General features: G+C 42.5%; 1 protein-coding gene across 1 annotated transcript in view; it reads right to left on the bottom strand.

Annotated features, from left to right (window-relative positions):
- Positions 1 to 3143: 3143 nt before the first annotated feature.
- Positions 3144 to 20263, bottom strand: part of SLC1A7 (solute carrier family 1 member 7) — a 33075-nt gene continuing 15955 nt past the window's right edge. Inside the window, exons 6-9 of the mRNA XM_066594760.1 lie at positions 18752 to 18946; positions 12977 to 13111; positions 9701 to 9800; positions 3144 to 4430 (exon numbers count right to left, since the gene is read on the bottom strand). Coding sequence (XP_066450857.1) covers positions 4206 to 4430; positions 9701 to 9800; positions 12977 to 13111; positions 18752 to 18946 — 655 coding nt within the window. The 3' untranslated portion in view covers positions 3144 to 4205. The remainder of the gene's footprint in view (positions 4431 to 9700; positions 9801 to 12976; positions 13112 to 18751; positions 18947 to 20263) is intronic.

The following is a 20263-nucleotide window of genomic DNA, read 5'->3' as shown; positions in this document are numbered from 1 at the left end:
CGCTGCTGCCGCTGGCCCATTGAAAACACTGGCGATATTACAGCATTTTTCTTGCGCTGCGAGGCGAGTGTTTTCACTTGTTCTCGCAGTGCAAGAGAGAATATATCGCCAATGGGTGTGAGCCTTTAGGTTGAATGCAAGATATTCAAAAAAAAGTTGACTGTTTTGGTGACTTTTAATTTCTGCTGCACCATGTAGATGGTAGGATTAGAACTTGGCCTAAACCATGGGTTCATCATGCCTAGTGTCAATGGTTCAGGCTGGTGCTGATGAAGGTGTATTGGGGGTCGGTGGGTAATGTTAAAATGTTTCCAGCTTATGGTCACAGTCTGTCTATCTACTAATGGCTACTGTCAATTGGATAATGCTCTTAATTTCTGCTGCACAATGTAGATGGTAGGGTTAGAACTTGGCCTAAACCATGGGTTCGTCATGCCTCTGTCAATGCTTCAGGCTGGTGGTGATGACGGTGTATTGGGGTCGGTGGGCAATGTTAAAATGTCTCCAGCTTATGGACACAGTCTGCCTATCTACTATTGGCTACTGTCAGTTGGATCATGCTCCTCATCATGAAATAACATGTGGTCTCAGACATGACAACAAGTTCAGTGTACTCCAATGATCTACACAGCCACCAGATCTCAAACCTTTTTTGAAGTGGTAGTATATAAGATTTACAGTATGAATGCCAACATGGAGCAAAATCTGTAGCAATGGTCCTCAGCAGCTTGTTTAATCCATTAACACAAATTCAAGCTGTTTAGAGGGCAAAAAGAGTTGTACCCAGTATTTGAGAAGATAGATTGAAAGATCGGTGATTATTTAGTAAAATATTGTATATATCATGCATAAACTGCCGCATGAGCGTGTAGGCTCCAACGAAGGTCCATATATGCTCTGTGAATTTTTCATACTCTTTTAGTGCATTTTAGACAATTAAAGCAGGTCTGTTGTTCAGTGTAGAGAAAAATCAACCATGGCTGAGGTTCTGACAGTCGATACTAGTGTAGTATGTCTCCACCGGAAGACATGGATTAGCCAGGTTGAGCTACAGGAAATGCCCAGCCAACCCATGTCTTCTGGTGGAGACATACTACACTAGTACCCTGACAGTCGTCTAGTGTAGCCTTCACATAGGAAATCAAGACTAACCTCTTGTACAACGCTTGCAAGCTGTTACCTGCCTGAAGTACGTGATTCCAGTGGCAATATGGAGGATGTGAACAGTGTAGTATGGTTGAAGGTTTTATTTTGAACTAGAAGATGAAGAGTACTAACCTTTTGGGCATTAGGACATGATGTGAAGGTCCACACTCGCTTAATCAGTTAGAACACTCTTTAAATAGTCAATAACTTTTGAAACAACTTGTATGATAGCCAGTGTGATAACTAGCAAAACTGCAAATCACATTTTTTAACCTAAAATGATGGTTTTGTGATGAAAAATAACTCTAAAGTTCTGGCCACTAGGAGTCTCCCTTCCTCCTAATTTGCTGTCTACTGCCTGCTGTCAAGTGTGTTACGGGAGACTGCATGATAGCAGAACACTGAGTGGAGCAGTGGATAAGTTATTGTTCTCATTGAAGTCTATGACCGCAGAGGGGAGGGGAGAAGGAGCCAGAGATACTCAAAGACCTAGTGTCAGAGCTAATGGTGAGTTATTTAAAGGGCTACTCTGGTGATTGCCTTTCACACCCTGGAGATGTCATCTGTGTATTGCAGCCATTTCCATGCAGTGCAGTCTCCTGTCTGATGCTTATCAGGCACCATAATGATTGTAAGATTTTTTAGTTTCACTTTCACATCAATCCCATGATGCATTAGCACAGGGTTATCTAGGGGCTATACCATTTCTACCTTCCGGGTGGACAGTTCAATTATCATTATCTTCTATAATCATCTAAATAAACTACAGACCATATGTATACAGTCAAGAGGATGAGCTGTGATCTCCTCTATTATAACTGTGTGACAAGCACTGTGTGATCATCAACAGTAATTGTGATAAGAGTGCCCGTGTCCTCTCTAGGCAGTTTCTGTGGTAGGGTCCATGTAACAGCATCACACAGACAAAATGACTATTTTCAGGCAGGATAACCCAAAGTAGCTTTAGCTGGTCAGAACTGAGAACACATGACCATCTGAGGAAAAAGAGGCTGAGAGTTTCAGATAGAAAGAAATAACTAACCAAGGTAACACAAGCAACATATATAATGATGGGATAGCTACATAATGAATGGCTATTTTATGCTATTTATTCTCATCTCCACTGCTTAGTACTACTGTGCTGATGTCATGTCTGTGTGTGTTACAGACAGTTAGAAACCAGAATCTGCAGTTATCTGTGCACATTCTATAGAACACAGCACACACAGAACAGCAGCAGCTCCTCTCAGCAGTCCTGAGAATTAAATGTCTATATCCTGCAGGGGGAAAATGTGGAAAAATGCAGGATACAAGTCATATAATGCCCAAAAATAGCGTTATTCCTCATTTACACACATGGCAGATTATTCTGAAAAGTAATCTGAAAATACAAGTAATAAGTTTCCAATGCACTTCAGGCCCCATCTCACTCTCAATCCACCCCTGCATAGAAGGAAGACAATAACCAACCAATATATTTCCAATTCATTTTATTACCTAAAAAAGAAATAAGAAACCAAACCAAAAAACATGTCCCCGTTGAATTGTGCCTCCTAATTTCGTGTGTCTCGGCAATAATACAGGCAACCAGGAGTCAAAGTTTACGAACTACATCAACTTTACAAGCAGCAGAGGAAAGTCTTCGGTGACTGTAGTGGTTAGAGGCCCTTACAATTACACTCAAATGACTTTCAATATTAAAATCAATTGCCAGACACATTAGTGATTCCATGTCAAGAGACTTATGCAAATAAGGAAGATGGAATTACTACCTCTGCAGCGCCACCTATTGGATGGCAGCATTTCTTCAGATCAATGTCAGACCCTTTATACAGGTCTTTATAACAATGATTAGGATTAGGAAACCAAGCCAGAAAACCATGTATTGGTTGGGAATAGGAAATCTGGTTAAAGACCTGTATAAAGGGTCTGACATTGATATGAAGGAATGCTGCCATCCAATAGGTGGCGCTGCAGAGGTAGTAATACCATCTTCCTTATTTGCATAAATTACCCAGAGGAGCTTGCATGGCCTTATAAGTCTCTTCACTCACCTTCTAGGTGTCCCGACACCTCTTTTGGGTGCTCTCCTTGGGGAGAGACTATGCTATCCCCCTACCCACTCACGCCTAGGTGACTCCACACACTTTTTGGATGCTCTCCTTAAGGAGACACGACACTCCTTCCCAACCATGTCAGGAGACTGACGCAGATATACTGTCCAACATAACACTTCACTTCTTTCTTGCATTCAAGTCAGGTTCATATATTGCATTTTAAAGGGGTTGTACATGATTAGAAAACATGTCTTTTTTCTTCCAAAAGTAATACCATAAATGTCCACAGGTTGCACTTGGTAGTCCAACTCAGCTCCAGAGAAGTGAATGAGGCTAAACTGCAATACTACACGCGACCTGTGTAAAGTTGTGGCAGTGTTTTTGAACAAAAGCAGACATCTTTTTCAACCTCTTTAAATGTAGTCTTCATCTGAGATTTCGAGTTACATCAATCTGATCATCTCATTAGATTAACATAACTTAAATCCCATACAAAATCATATTAAAATAAGATAAGTGGCCCTAGAACGAACAAGACACCACACTGTTTAAGTGTTATTTCAAGCGGAGGATTGTAGGCACCATTTTTTTCTACTCTACACACACAAATATATCACATTTTATAAAATTGCCTTTACCAAATGAGGTTAGTCATGTAAACTTCCTTGTCTTGTATATCTGCACAGTGAATTATATGGCGCAACTATGGTGGCAACTGGATGATATCGCATGTAATGGAAAACGGTCTAGAAAAGAAGTCCCCAACACTTGTTCTTCACACTGATAACCATGAAATCCTTCCAAGTTGGCAGTCAGGTTAATGCAATTCATAAAATCATCCTTTACATAAAGAACCGGGTTTTTGCTTGGTTGGTGTAGTGTGCCCTCCTTTCCTGGTGGAGGGAGTCATACCAGGTGATGTGTCAAACATCATTCTCATCCCACCTGCAGGCGCACGTTGATGTAGGACCTTCTCTGTTCTCGAGAGACCATAAGTTGCACTTACACATTAGTCTCAAGTTCACTGATCTCTATCGTACAGTGATCTTTTTCTGTGCATTTTTCGGATGTTTCTGGAACTTCGGGCTCTGGATCCATTTGAACTTGGTGAAACTCTTGTGCTGTGTGAGAGAGGTGAGGGGCACTGCGGCTCTTCACGCATCCATTTCGTTGGTACGCCATGATCTGGTGGATACTTATTGGCTTGGTCTCACAAATGAGAGGAACCTGGAAAGCAGACAGAACAGTTACTAGAAGGGTGAAAACAATAAGATATATCACATAAAGTGAATGTAACCTCAGTCACATGGTAGTTGAGTAATTCAATGACTTGGCTTAAAGGAATGGTAGTCAACTGGAGATGTTTTGGGTGCTAAAAGGACTTCTATATAAGGCATCACATCGAATTACATTCAGCTAGAGCTGGGTCAACATTTGGGCATACACAAATATGCAACCAACATACATGCAACACAACTTTTGGAAATGGGAAAGATATCACAGTGATGTAACCCCCAGACGGAACCCCATGGAGTAGCAAGTGGGAATAGTGCCCTGCCTGCCAGATTCTCCACCACTATATGGTTCCACTGGTCTTTTATCAGTGGTCCTGCAGTGAGGACAAGCCAACTACACACACTTGACCATTGCATCACCACTGAGGCCAGTAACTGGTTGCAGTGGTCATGCATGGATAGTTGGCCCACTAACAAAGACTGGCAGGACTATAAAATATCAGCACTTGAGCGGAAGGTGGTATAACAGGAAAGTAATAATAATCTTTATTTACATAGCTTTAACATATTCCGTAGTACACTACAAATTGGGGGAAACATACACAAAATAGGTCATAACATCCAATAATAAACCAATGCACATCTTGAACAATAAGGGTGAAGGCCCTGCTCGCAAGAGCGTACAAACTATAGGGAAGTATAGACATAGGATACTACACATATATACATACAGCTGTGTGCGCCGATTACCAGTCCTGTTTGTGAACAAACAGATAAGAGGTGCAATGTGGAGTGTGTTTAGGGATGTAATGGGAAGAAGGGGCTCAGGTTTCCACGGGAGAGGTTAGAAGCCGGGTAGATGAAGGGTTTAGATTGGGAAATATGGTAGGCTTCCCTAAAAAGATCTGTATTTAGGGCTCGCTTAAAGCTGTGAGCGTTGGGAATTAACCTGATTGTCTGGGGCAGAGCATTCCAGAGAACTGGTGCGGCTTTGGAAAAGTCTTAGAGGTGGAAGTGAAAGGTTTAGATTTGAGAGGAATTTATTCTAAGGTCCTTAACAGAGAGCGGAGAGCATGGGTAGGGCGGCAGACAGAGATGAGGGAGGAGATATAGGGTGGTGCAGCACTGTGGAGAGCCTCATGGATGAGAGGGACTACTTTACATTATATTCTATGTTTGACGGAAAACCAGTGCAGTGACTGGCACATCGTGGAGGCATTGGTGCACTGACTGGCACAGGGTGGAGGCAACAGTGTAGCGATGAGCCTGGCCATTGCATTCAGAATGGATTGGAGAGGGGAGAGTTTAGTGAGGCAAAGATCGATTAGTAGCGAGTTGCAGTAATCAAGCCGAGAGTGGATAAGGGAAACAATAGGAGTTTTTGCTGTTTCCAGAGTGAGGAAAGACCGGATTCAGGAGATGTTTTTGAGGGGCAGCTGACATGAGCGAGAAGTGACTGAATATGGGGGGTGAAGGAAAGGTTAGAATCAATATGACCCCAAGACAGCGGGCGTGCTGCCGAGGAGTTATGGTGGCACCACAGACTAAGATGGAGATATCAGGTTTAGATCAGTTGGGAGATGGTGGGAACACAAGAAGTTCAGTTTTTGGGAAATTCAGTTTTAGATAGACGGAGGACATAGTGTTAGAAAACAGCGAACAGACAATCACTGGTGTTTTATAGAGGTGTAATACCATGGGAAGTAGTATATAATTGTGTATCATCAGCGTTGAGATTGTATTGAAACCCAAATCTACTGATAGCTTGCCTAATAGGGGCCATGTAGATGGAAAAGAGGAGAGGACCAAGGACTAAATGCTAAGTGCTGAAGAAACCCATCAACAAAAGGGGAGTGGAGAAGAAGTAGAGCCGGAAAATGAGTAATGCTTCTTTTGTTATTTTCTCGCAGCCCTTGCCTTTAGTCCATTTTGGGGGTCTTGGAAAACCTCATGCACACGGAATTTTCCGCAGCAGAAAAATTTGCACCAAAATTTGTGGCAAATTCCACAGCAAAATATGCATTAAATTCTGCACCTTTGGTGCAGATTTTGACATGCATTTTCGTGCGGATCCACAGTAAACTTTATCCCTTCAATTGATTGGGTGAAATGCGTATAAAATGCAGGTACCAGAATAGTATAATAATATCCCACAACCTTCATCATCCACTAAGTAAATCACACGAAAATCAAACAATCACATCAGTGCTGAGAGAGACACACGCTGACACTATGTGAGTATCCATCCGAAAGCATGGTCACCTGGACCTTGGTGGATGGGCCAATATACTTTGATCAAACTATATACTAAGAAACTTGCATTTTTTAATGTGGCTGAAATATGCATTAGAGTTATGTTTTTTCTGATGTATTTGAGTGCCGTTGCCATGTGTTTCTACTATGCGAGTGCCCGGCACCGTGGGGCTATTAATCTGTACTGTGCTGCCTGACACTTTGGGTGTGCAGGGAATTGACATAAGCGCTTCTTGCTTGGTGCGAGTGTGAATGCTGTCTCAGATACTCAGTAGCAGCTGAAGTAGTATGCATTAGTCCTCTAGTAAACTAGTTTTATGATCCCTTGGAATGTATTTTCTGAGGAGACACTTTAAAGAGAGGGGGATTCTATAGGGACATTCTAGAGCATCTTGTTGAAAGGGGCAGGTTACGGATGGGGTCCCCCCTATCAGGGTGTATACCCTGTGGCACGTGTTAGGGTCTTGAGAGATGGACTGGTAGGGCATAGTGAAGAGTCCCTTTTTCCTCATGTGGAAGTTTAAGACCGCCTTGGACGAATGGTGAATGTAACCTGATGTTGTCAGGAGGTCTGGTTATTTATGTCTGTGTTAATATTATGCATTTGTGTGTGTCTATGCTTAATATTGCTGCTGTTTTTTAGCACATGGATTAAAAGTTATGTTTTAATGTAGATCAATACCCGTATTTACAGTATCTTATCTTTTGGCCAATGGCACACCTATAGAGGATGCAGGGGATGCGGTTGCACCCGGGCCCAGGAGCCTTAGGGGGCCCATAAGGCCTCTCTTCCCCATATAGGGAGCCCAGTACTATGAATAAAGCATTATAGTTGGGACCATGTTACAGGTTCCGCATTAGAGCCCAGGAGCTTCAAGTTACGCCTCTGCGTTTGGCTATTATGTGATAGGGTGAAATCTGCTGCAGACTACATAAAAAAACGCACGGAAATCTGCGGCACAAATTATGCAGCAAATTTTTGTGCAGATCCGCATCAAAATCTGCTGCATGTGAAGTACCCGAAAGGTGTTGTATAAAATCAGAAAAACATGGCTGCTTCCTCCCAAAGACAGCACCACACCAGCCTATGGGTTATTCTAGTATTGCAGCTAAACTTCATTGATATGAATGGAGCTGAGCTACAAAATCCATAACAATGACCAGGGGACAGGTGCGGCACTTATTTTGGAAGAAAGTAACCAGTTTCGGTTCCTATACTACCCCTTTAAATAGCAATTCCATAACATGCCTTTAAGAAAAAAACAAACAAATAACACAATTAAAAAGTTTTATAAAACTTTCTGAAGCCTATAAACAATTCGTTTACTTTGAACCACAGCATTTATTTGCATCTCACACAAGACTCAGTACATTCTGCTAGAATAAGTTCTACTTGCCATGTTTGTACAGCCTTTATATTGAATTAATGAGAGCTCCAAGCCACTTCACTATTGAAACTCGCATTGGCAAAAGCAAACCACTTCAAAGACCCTGAGTACCCCAGCTGAGCCTACGAACTGAGCCAGCCAGTGTTCCCTTGTTACTGAGCTCATTAATTCGCGGCCCCTCATTTCCTTCCTATCCCACCCTGTAAATTGCACTTAAGAGGCCCAATTAACTCCTGCAATGATTAAGGGATCAGCGTCGTTCGCCATAAATACGATGATGTAACCAAACAAAATCTAAACACAGACATTAGTGGATAAACCGGGTCTTATATCATCTACCCCAGAGACTTAGGGTTACATCTCAACATAGATGCTCTATTAGCTGCCTTACTGGATGGAAAAGGTTAATATAAATATCTCTTGATTTCCCGTCAGAGACGCCCAAAGTCAAAGAATTTCCAGATTTCCGTTCTAACTCACAACAGGTTGAAAGATCAGTAAAAATAGTCCCAGACGTGAGGAAATAAAAGAGCAGCCACAGATGGAGGAGCGAGCGTAAAACGATAGATACAAAGGGAGAGATTTATTCGCAGTGAGATAAATCGTGAACTCTGCGAACCGCGCAGCGGAAATGATGAGCGGAGATTCCTGGAGGATATCGGGTGTATTCTAGAAAGCCAATCCTGGAGCAGGAGAAATACATTTGCTTCAAATACATAGAATTTCCACCAGCAAATAACTTTATATGAAGGTGCAAACAGCAACTGTGCATGGATGAAGCAATAGGGGCGATTGTCAGCCCCACTAGATCATAGCTCGCTTTGGCAGCATACTTCACACCGCATGAACCTTGTCATGTGGTCGCCTATAGTAATAAATCTGGCATCCTGCAACTACTGTGCCAGATGTATAGGATGAAGCAATCATGTAACAAGGCCACGTGGATGCTGTACTCTGTATGACATACGGGGCAGGAGAGGGATGGGCTGAACCAAGGGGAGCTGGCTGATGATAAATGGAGCAGAAGTTTTAAAAAAGATCAAGTAGGAAGTTTGTATCTAAGAACATGCCCCGATATGGCCAATAAAAGGGCCACAATCTATATACCGTGTTTCCCCAAAAATAAGACAGTGTCTTATATTAATTTTTGTTCAAAAAGGTTTAACTTTTTTACATGTATAGCTGCCTGGACACTATTTAAATTGACTTTTTTTAATTAACTGTTAGCAGGGCTTAATCTTGGAGAAGGGCTTATATTTCAAGCATCCTCAAAAAGCCTGAAAAATCATTTTGTATCTTCAAAAATTCTAGAAAATCATGCAATGTCTTATTTTCAAGGTATGTCTTATTTTCAGGGAAACAGGGTAAAACACACTTGATAAAAGTTCTGTTTTGTGCAGGACTTCAGATCTCAAAAAGGGTTTATACAAAGGAGGATAAAAAAAATTGGTGTTCTAGGCAGTTTTGGGGGTGCATTTTGGTGTTTTTACTACTTAACCCCCACCCCCACCCCCCACACCTCCATCCTACAATTATGACACTTTGATTGGTTATTAATCCTCTCCTTGATTCTTCAGGTATAATAGTAACTATTATAGGATTGTGTCTTTTTTACCTTTACCTCATCACTCTGCTTGGCAAAGTCTTTCCTGCAGATATGTGCCATGATGCCAGCCGCCAATGCATCTCCAAGCACATTGATCATGGTCCGGAAGCGGTCTCTAGAAATATACAATATTGCTGTTAATTATTCAGTATTGTCTCTCAGTTTTATCTCATACATACAATATTGTGCAAATGTTGTAGGCAGGTGCAGAAGAAAATTCTGCAAAGTAAGAATGCTTTATAAAAAATGGAAGGGTTAATAGTATATGTTTGTCAATTAATAAAATGCAAAGTGAATGAACAAAAGAGAATCAAATCCATTTTTGGTGTGACCGCCCTTTGCCTTGAAAACAGCATCAATTCTTCTAAGTACACCTGCATAAAGTCAGGTGTATGATTAACCAATTATACCGAACAGGTGATAAAAGATCATCATTTTCACATACAGGCTGAAACACAATCATTAACTGAAACAGCTGTGCAGGAGGCTTAAAACTGGGTGAGGATCAGCCAAACTTTGCTAGAAAGGTAAAGTCGTGGAAGACAGTTTCCTGTCACGGGTCATACACCATGCAAGACTGAACACAGCAACAAAACACAAGGTAGTTATTTTGCATTAGCAAGGTTTCTCCCAGGCAAAGATCTAAAAGCAGACTGGGGTTTCAAGATGTGTTCTTCATGTTCTTTTGAATAAGCACAAAGAAATGGGAAATATTGAGGACAGCAGATGCATTGGTTGACCAAATAAACTTAGTGCAGCAACTGAAAGACACACCATGCTTTCTTCCCTTCGAAATTGGAAGATATCCAGCGGTGCCATCAATGCAGAACTGGCAGAAACCAGTGGGACCCGGGTACACCCATTTGCTGTTCGGAAACATCTGGCCAGAAGTGGTCTTCATGAAAGAACTGAAGTCAAAAAACCAGTGTAAACAGGAGGTGCTCAAATATGAGCTACTGCCTGTTCACAGTGAATTGAGGTGGGTGGGCCGGAACAATACATGGCCACTCCTCCTCTATTCACTTGAACGACTATCGCTCCTGTGTAAAAAAAACAGGCGCCCAACAGTTGTACCATGTAAAGATACCTTTGGGCACATATGTAGCACCTGAGGCTGACCGTTATAGGAGTCTCACTGGCTTGCTCATAAGAATTTTGGGGCACTGCCATGCTTAAAGGAGTTGTACCAGATTAGGAAACCATGGCTGCTTTCTTCCAGAAACAGCAGCACACCTGTCCGCAGGTCGTGTCTGGTATTGCAGCTCCAGTGAAATGGAGTGGGGCCGAGCTGCAATACCGTACACAACCTGTGCTTTTAGAAGAAAGCAGCCATGTTTTTCCGATCCTGTAAAACCACGTATAATCAAGTGATGTCATATCAACAACAGGTTAACTTCCATATTTTCCATTCCCCTCCAGTACTATGTGGCACACTTTCTGTTGAGGAGAACATCAAGCAGACATCTGTATAACTAGGAGACGTCTGCTCCACACTTGTGTTGAATCAATCACGGGATCAACAATAGTTATTCAGCTTATCTGTACATTGTATAAATGTCTGTTCTGTTGCCAGAATGGAACTGTGGCAGATATATGGCAAATCATTTACAGTGCACAAGACATGCTACTGTATAGACCGGGGTGCACAGGCCTTTCAGGTTTGATGGGCCGCATTGTTCTATTGACCCATGCCCAAGAGCCACGATAAAACTTAACCCCTTCCCCAAGGGAAGTACATGAACATAACGGAGGTGTGAGTTAGCTATGAAGCGGTCGAGCCCACTGCCTGCCCGCCAGCTGGCAGCTGTTTGAAACAGCTGACACCAACAGCCGCGATCAGAGCTGGCTCTCGACTGAGCTGTTTGATAGCTTACATATGCTGTCAATCCTGACCGCGGCATGTAAGCTGTCAGCCGGAGGCCAACTCACTGTTGGGCCACTGTGATGCAAACATAGGGTGCCCATGTTTGCCATGTTAGCCCTAGGTCTAGTAAAGACTCCCAAGGCTGCCATGTATTTAGAGGGATTGTTCCAAGATTGCAACTTATGCCTTATCCAAAGGATAGGGGATAACTAGCTGATCGCTGGGGGTCTCACTACTGAAACCCTGGCCGATCTCGAGAATGGGAGTCTCTTGTCCCCCTCTGCCTGTCACTCCTCGAGGTCACTACTTCACCCGCAGTGACGTCAGGATGAATGTAGTGACGGCCGAGCTTGCGAGGTTAGTGCTCCATTCATGGAGCTGGCAGAAATAATTGAGCGCTTGTCATTTGATATCTCGTCAGGCCCACTGAAAGTGAATGGAGTGTTAGCACACTTGCACAACTAGCACTCTTTACAGTGTCCTCCTCACTGTGGGAGATGCAGTAACTCTGCAGTGGGGAGGACACAGGATCCCTGTTCTTGAGATTGGTGAAACCCCTACTGACCAACAAGTTATCCTCTATCCTGTGGATAACGTGTAATCTTGGTACAACCCCTTTAACCATATTAAGCTCTGCCTGTGGCAGGACTTAATATGTGAACATTAAAAAATAAAATATACTGCAATACTGAGGTATTGCAATATATTGTAGAAGTGATCAAACAAGCGCAAGTTCAATTCCCCTATAGGGACTACAAAAATGTAAAGTTAAAAATCAAATTCAATTGTAAAAATATTTTAAAAAATTCAACCTCCTGCTTTTTAGTTTCCCACTAAACAGTGAAAAAAAATTAACAGAATTGGTATTGCTGCATCTGAAAAAGCCTGAACTATCTGGGTATCACATTATTTATCTCAAACGGTGATCAACATAAAGAAAAAAATATATATAATCCCAGAATTGCGCTTTTATAGCACCGTGAATACTGAAAAAGCAAAACCCCTGAAAAATGTTGAATGTGTCATTTTTCTCATTTCACCCAACATAAATTTTTTAACGTTTTTTGAATATATTATGCGGTGCATTAAATAGTGACATTAAAAAATACAACTCGTCCTGCAAAATAACAAGCCCTTATATGGCTACGTCAATGGAAAGAAAAACATTGTGCACCCCTGGTGTAGACAGACTTTTCCAAGTGAGATACATATTAAACTATATCCATTTGCAATACATTTGATTCTGCAATGAATGCTGTTCAAAAGTCGTATGACTTAAAAGTTGTATTGACCCTATTATGGTGTATGGAAGGACAGAAGCTCAGGCCTATCTGGTGGAAAAAGGTATTTCAAGCTCCATCCACTAATGTCTTATGTTGGAATAGACTGACAGTAAACCACAGCCAGGTTACCGTCAGAATACTTACAGCGCCCAGTCGACCGCTATGATCAGGGTAATATCATCAGTGGGTAAGCCAACAGAGGTCAGCACGATGACCATGGTTACCAGCCCGGCTTGGGGAATGCCTGCTGCCCCAATACTGGCTGCTGTTGCTGTAATACTGTGAAAAGGAAGCAAAAGACAAGTAAGTGATGTTAGCATTGGATGACCTAAATTAACATTAAATTAATTAACATAATATTTTTTGCCCATACAGTATACGGCTGCTTTCAGTGATTATTTATTTTGTTGAGAGTAGAAAAAATATGTTGATTTTTGGAAACTGTCAACAAGCAGGTAACAGTTCTTATATAGTTCTTGTATTCTACATTCACTGACTAAAATAATAATGCCCCTGCGGAAGAAGGAGCTGTCAGAATTGAAAGAAACTTTATATGTGTGACTGTAATGAATACTGGAGCGTAAGGATGTTTATTGGGGAAAGGAAGCTCTGGTACCCTGTTGGGCCGCCTCTAGCCTTGATAAATGATGAAACACGGTCGGGCATGGAGGCAAACCGGCTCTGTATGTTATCCTGCGGTACATTTGCCCACAGATGTTGCAACTGGGCCTCTAGATCTTGCCAACCGGGCAGACCAAGGAAGTGCAGCAACTTGGCGGAGGCATTCCTGGGAAGCCCTTGCTTGCAGCCAGCATTATCCTGCTGCCTCTTGGAAGCCGCCATGAGAGGAACACATGGATGTCCTGAACATATCGCTCGTACCACTACTAGGGGTGACCGACTGTGACCGACTGTCATATGCGATGACCCCCCAGACCATTACACCAGCAGGGGGCAGTGTGCAGCTCCACAGCAACGGCAGGATAGAGGCGCTCACCACCTCCATACTTGAACACAACTGTCGTTAGCTCCAAAGCCCGGAATAATCGCTAAAAGCTACCGGTATAAGGTTCTAGTCTGCAGCAGTCCAAATATTTCATTCAGGACACCACTACAAAAGTAGGGTGTAAATGGCAGGATACGAAATGGGCACTGAGACAACGAAATATTGGATCTGCTAGTGTTTGTCGCAGAACTGTCAAGTCCCTCGGATATCCCGGGAGACACCTGGGTTTAGGCCCCCTATTCCGGTCACTTCCCCCGGTCACCTGGTTTCCTAACGTGCCCCAAGGTCAGCTTTAAAAAAAAAAAAAAAAATGACTCTTCTCATCTTGCGTTCTCTTTTCTTGGCTACGTCAGTCACTGTCCCACTGGGGAGTGGCTAGATTGGAGTGGGCTAAAGAGGTCTGAAGTCAGAAGATAAGCTGACATTCCCCGATCACATGACTCTAGCAGAGGTGGGCCCTGAAAAGACCACTATATGAGATGCAGCCCAGGGTGAGGAGGCGTAGAGGAAACTTCTGGGTCTGGGAGAACAGTTGAAAAGTGCATGGGGAGTTGTAGCATGCTTGTGAATGCTTACTGTGTGTTTCTCGGGTGGGGATGATTTTTAACCCCTTCCCGCCCCAGGACATAAATGTACATCCTGGCTGAGAAGGGGTTCCTACGAATGAATATAAACTTCCATCCTATGGATGGTCCAGGCACACAAGCTGAGCCCGCGCCATCCACAGTGGGAGTCAGCTGTGACTGACAGACAGTCTCCCACTGCAATAGCAAGGATCAGTGGGATCACGATCCCTACTGTTAACTCCTTACACGCCACGTCCCACTATGATGTCTTTGTCCTTCTGCCATGTGTGCCATATGTACTCCAAAATGGTACCAATAAAAAAACAACAGCTGATTATCTAAAAAACAAGCCCTCACAGAGCTCCGTCAATAGAAATATAAAAAAAGGTTATAAGACATTGAATGCAACAATGAAGGAAGATATATATTTTTTTAAATGGTTTTTATTGTAAAAATAGTAATAGTACCACCCCCAGAAAAAAATGTATCATGTCACTTATGCTGCATTATTAATGTTGTAAGAAAAAAACTCAAAAAAAACCTCAAGAAACTTTGGCAGAATTAATGTGCTTTTTTTCCCCTTGCCCTAACAAATGTAATAAAAAGTTTTATAATACATTATATTTACCCAAAACATGGTACCAATAAAAACTACAACTTGGCACGCAAAAAACAGCCCCGCATATGCGGACAGAAAAATACAAAAAGCTTTGGCTTTCGAAAGGTGGAGATGAAAGTCTCCCAAAAATCGTTGCATCCTTAGGTCCAAAATAGGCTATGTCACTAAGGGGTTAAAGGCACATGGGGCTGTTGGATGCTTCTTTGGGTACACTTTAGCCCACTGTATTGTAAACCCAACCGCTGCATGGGGGATGCCTAATTATTGTGGGGATCACATGGGGAATGCCTAATTATTATGAGGGCCACATTGGGGATGGCTAATGTCTGTGGGGGGCACACGTTTGATGGCTAATTTCTGTGGAGGACATCATTTTTGGGGCCATAACGTGTAGTATAAGTAATTTGTGGGGACCTAGCATGTATTTTGATTAATTTCTGAGGGTATGTGTGTAGTATAACTTATTACTGGGGGCATAGTGTGTGGCATAATTTACTATGGGGGGCACACAGTAGATTTCTGGGGCACAGTGCAATATAAATTATTTCAGCGGCACAGTGAATGGAGCTATTCTCCAGTGGTACAGTGTCTGATGCTATTATTTTCAGAGAAGCGGAAGAGGTTTGGCCTGCAAACTTTGCAGAGGCAAGAATTCAATAGAGAAGTCATGAAAAGTTTAGAGCAGATGGAGAAGAAAAGGAAGGGGTCCAGAGGACGTCACATGTGAGTCACTCAATTTAATTGTGTATTCAAGTCTTTGATTGCATCACATCCGTATTGTAAAATGTGATTGTTCTCAGCAAGAGAAACCAAGTAATCTTGTAGATATGATACCTTTTAATGGCAAAGAAAAACACATGATGTTAATGCGAGCTTTCAGACCTCACAGGATCCTTCATCAAGGCATAATGAAATGGATCCGAAGAGGCATGCATATTTACACACACATAGGGTGTTTGTGCTCTCGCCTGTCATTCATTCAGTGAGAGCTGGCTGTGATTGGCTGAGCGCCTCAGCCAATCAGAAGCAGCTCTTTCAGCAGGCGGGGATTTTAATTCCCTGCCTGCTCAAAGAGCTGCCAGGGCAGAGCCAAGGACAGCGCAGAGAGGATGCGGCTGAGACCCGACAGCTGAAGGAAGGTTAGTATGTGTTTTTTTTTACACTAGTTTGCCTTGTTATAGGGTGCCGACAGCTGGATCCTCTACCGCAGCTGTCATTTGTGACAGCTGTGGTAGGGAATTTTTCATTCCCCGTGGGGATGAAGAATTCCTTTGCTGCATCTGTCACAGATGTGGCAGGTGCAGCAGGGAATTCTTTATTCCGCACGGGAATGAAGAAACATCTGACGCACGTGGCAGGTGTGTTCTTCATCCCCGCGGGGGACACGGCAGCGGCAGGCAGGTAAGTATATATAAATATGTAATTTTTTTTACACTAAAATGGTTGTTTTTCAGGGAAGGGCTTATATTTAAAGCTCTTCCCTGAAAAACAATTACGGGGTGCCGGCAGACCATTGTCTTCAATGGAGCCACCAGCAGCAGCCGTGGCTCTATTGAAGGCAATGCGTGCATTCCCTATGGTGCACGCATGTCCTATCTTTACAGTCGCGTGCCTGTAAAACACGGACATGTGAGCACACCATAGGGAATGCATTGGTTATAATGGACGCATGTTTTTGTGCGTGTCTATGCACACGCTCGTGTGAAGCCACCCATACTTATGACAAGGCACAGACATGGATGTGATTAATTTTCCCTTAAAAGAATACTACAACAGAAATACAAACATAGATGTGAAGGTTTTATGGTCCCTGACTTAGTGTTAAGGGGTCACCAGGTCAGCAGTGTTATTTGTGCTATAGATTTCTCATACTTCCCATTCATGAATGACTCCTCTTGAAGCATTTAACTCTCTGTTGAAAGTCATAATAATGTGTATATAAATATGCCTCTCCGGATATTTCGCAGGCGGAATCCGACCCAGTCGTGGGCATGAGCCGCAATTAATATTGTCGGCAGATTTTTGTTTGAGGGCTTAAAATGATTGGAAGGTTTCCAAATCAGAATCTCTTCGGGTGTGAAGGAGTAGGAAGTACCACACATTTTATTGAGAAGATTAAAAATTGTTTGCAAATATGTTTTAATTCTAGGACAGTGCCACCAAATATGCAAAAAGGTGCCCTTCTTTGCCTCGCATTTACTTTGGCCAAGGCTACTGGCGTTTTATACTATCTGGTCAAAATTTTGTAAGAGTTCTCTTAAGTGCGAACGCATCTAGAGAAACTGTGGGAGTCTTTTAATATATAATAAAGTCGCCAGCTTCTACACAAGATTTCTCCTTTGATTCTTTATTTCAAATGTTCAACATCAGACACATGTTAAAAGACGCAAGTCCTTGCTAGCAAATATCTTACATGTTTCTTCAGTCTCTGCTGCCTTTTTAAAAGCTATTATATATTGGATTTATTGTCTATTGCTGCTGAGACGTACCGCTGGCCAAGACTCCACGCAGAGATCTCAAGGAGCAGTAATACCATAAGGGTTTCATCTTTATTGAGGGTGATGCTTAAGTCTCTTTCTCATTCACTGAGAAACCAATGCATGTCAGAGGAGGATTGCAGGAGTAGACCTTTGTAAAAGGGTGTTACCAGTTTCTTAGGGCGGGAGGGGAGGGAAAGGTACGTTTCGAACCAGAGGGAGTCTCTACGTTTACTGTAGCTGGACCTCTGAAACTTCTTCAAGAAGTTGTAAAGATCTGCTCTGCTCAGGAAATCTAATGCGTGATGGATGAGAAAGGTGTCTATCTGGTTCGGATTTGTTAAAGTAGGGCTTTTAATGATGTCAAAAATAGTGGTATTCTTAAGTTTTTCCCAATATCCTTCTGTATGCAGAGGTCTGTTTGCTAGTATGGGTGGTATCAGGGAGACAGGAGTCATTGGGGGGTGGGGGGGGGGGTGGAACGACTTATTGTCTGCTGTCTCCAGCTGTAGCGACCTTAAGAATTTAATTGTGCCTTTTGTGATGGGGCTAAGGGCCAAGGGTTTGCCCAGGGAGGGATCGTCCACCCATAGAAGGATTTGATTATCTTGTTTCAACAGGGACCTCTTCAATCCATTAGTATTCGATAGGCGAGGTTGAGTCAGGGTCTACCAAAGAAATCCATCTGGCCATGTGAATTACCTTGTAGTATAATTGTATGTTTGGCAGGCTGGTCTCCCTCTGGGGTCTTTTTTGGGTCAAGTAAGGGAATGCTGCGTGTGCCTTATGTATGTCCCAGACAAATCCTCTAAATAAACAGTGTATCTGGGTGAAAAAGAAGCCAGACACTTCTATTATTACTGTACGTAGGGTATAAATGATATACGGCAGAATATAGGTGGAGATTAAGTTTTTCCTACCTAGCCATGAGATTTGTGGGAGGCTTAGTTGTTGGAGCTGGTTCTTTAGTTTTTAAGGAGTGGGTTGTAATTTGCATCGTACAGGTGGGTGGTGTTTGAGGTTAGGGTTATTTCTAAGTATTTGATGCTTGAGGGGGGCCATCTAAAAGTGTGTTGTTCTGCAGACTAGAAATAATATGGGCCAGGGCTGAGATGTTGAGGGCTTCATATTAGTTGAGATTGATCTTGAAATTAGAGAGCCTTCCAAATAGATCAAAGATTTCTAGAATTGCCAGGAAAGCCTTTTTTGGGTTGGTTGTAAGCATGAATGCTAAAACTTTTGTTGACCTACCTGATGGTGATGATCTGGCCAAAATCAAGATCGTAATTGTTCACTTGTGCAATAAAAATGGCAGCTACTGCTTCGTACAAGGCTGTCCCATCCATATTGATAGTGGCTCCAACCGGCAGCACAAACCTCGCGATACGTCTGTCTATGTGATTGTTCTCCAGAAGACACTTGAATGTTATTGGCAGCGTGGCAGAACTAATGAAAAATAAACACATTATCTTATCTGGCAAAGTTATTACGATTATACAACACTGTGAATGCATGTAGTCTGACACAACTGTTTCTGCTAGCAACCATTAGACTTGTGATTGCAGCACTGGAGTATAACACAGGCTGTAGCTAGGTTTCAGTACAAGATACATAATGCAATGTATTTACAAAGTTATTCAACTTTTTATGTAGATAATATCTGTATAGAAATTGCAAAATGTAAGCCTCCCTTTTTTTTTTTTTTTCCATTTTTGTTTTTTCCTCCCCACCTTCAAAAAATGAACTCGTATTTATCCATAAACGTCGCTGTCTGAGGGCTTTTGTTGTGGGACGAGTTGTATTTTTTAATGGTGCTATTTAATGTACCATATAATGTACTGAAGAACTTTTAATTCTAAGTGGAGTGAAATGGAAAAAAATACAATTCCACCATCTTTTTGGGACATGGGGGGGGGGGGGGTGTCTTGTTTCTTTGGCCTATACACTAAAGTAAAAACTACATGATAAGTTTATTCTATAGGTCAGCACAATTACTACGATACCAAATTTATGTAGTTCTTTTTTTATGTACTACTTTTAAAAAATAACATATCTTTGGAAAAAAATAAAATTATTTTCTGCAGTCAGTGGGTGGGTATCAAAGGTAGTACACATAATGGATGCCATGAGACCAAATGTCCTTTAGCCAAACGCCTGGTAGAGGTTCTTACAGACACAGGGGTGTAACGATGACGCCACCGGTCCTCTGGATGGCGGACAACAAAACAGTTGGAGTTGCTTGTCAGGCGATCAGACGCTCCTCTCTACTGGTGGTCTGTCGAGGATGTCCTGAGCCCGGTCGCCCTGTGTGCCTTCACGCATCCACTGGTCCCAGCACCTCCTAACAGACTGGTCAGGACGGCCCAGGTGGCGGGGAATTTGTTGATACGACCATCCAGCTTATTGCATTCCAATAATGCGCCCCTCTCAGACTCTATTAAAGGGGTGTAACCTCTTTGACTGCGTTGTACAGACATGTCTACAAGCGCTACACAAGCAGATGAAGAGGTCACTACACACAATGAGCCTCTGAGAGCCTCTTATAGGCCAAGGGGTGAACCACTTTTAGGACCTCAGGTGACAAGACCGTTCATCTAATCACCACAACTCTCATCATTTACATATCTGCCTGAGATTTGCATGTTGAATTTTGCAGCAAAATGGCAACTCCTTGGTGCTTGATTTTTTTTGACAGTGAGTGTCAATGTAGTCAGGGTCCTTCAGCTTGTGTGTCATAGGCTTGTACAGTATTATACTCGTATA

This window comes from Eleutherodactylus coqui, chromosome 3 (assembly GCF_035609145.1).
Source record: "Eleutherodactylus coqui strain aEleCoq1 chromosome 3, aEleCoq1.hap1, whole genome shotgun sequence".
In the NCBI taxonomy this organism is placed as follows: Eukaryota; Metazoa; Chordata; class Amphibia; order Anura; family Eleutherodactylidae; genus Eleutherodactylus; species Eleutherodactylus coqui.
This window is presented reverse-complemented; position numbering and strand designations above follow the sequence as displayed.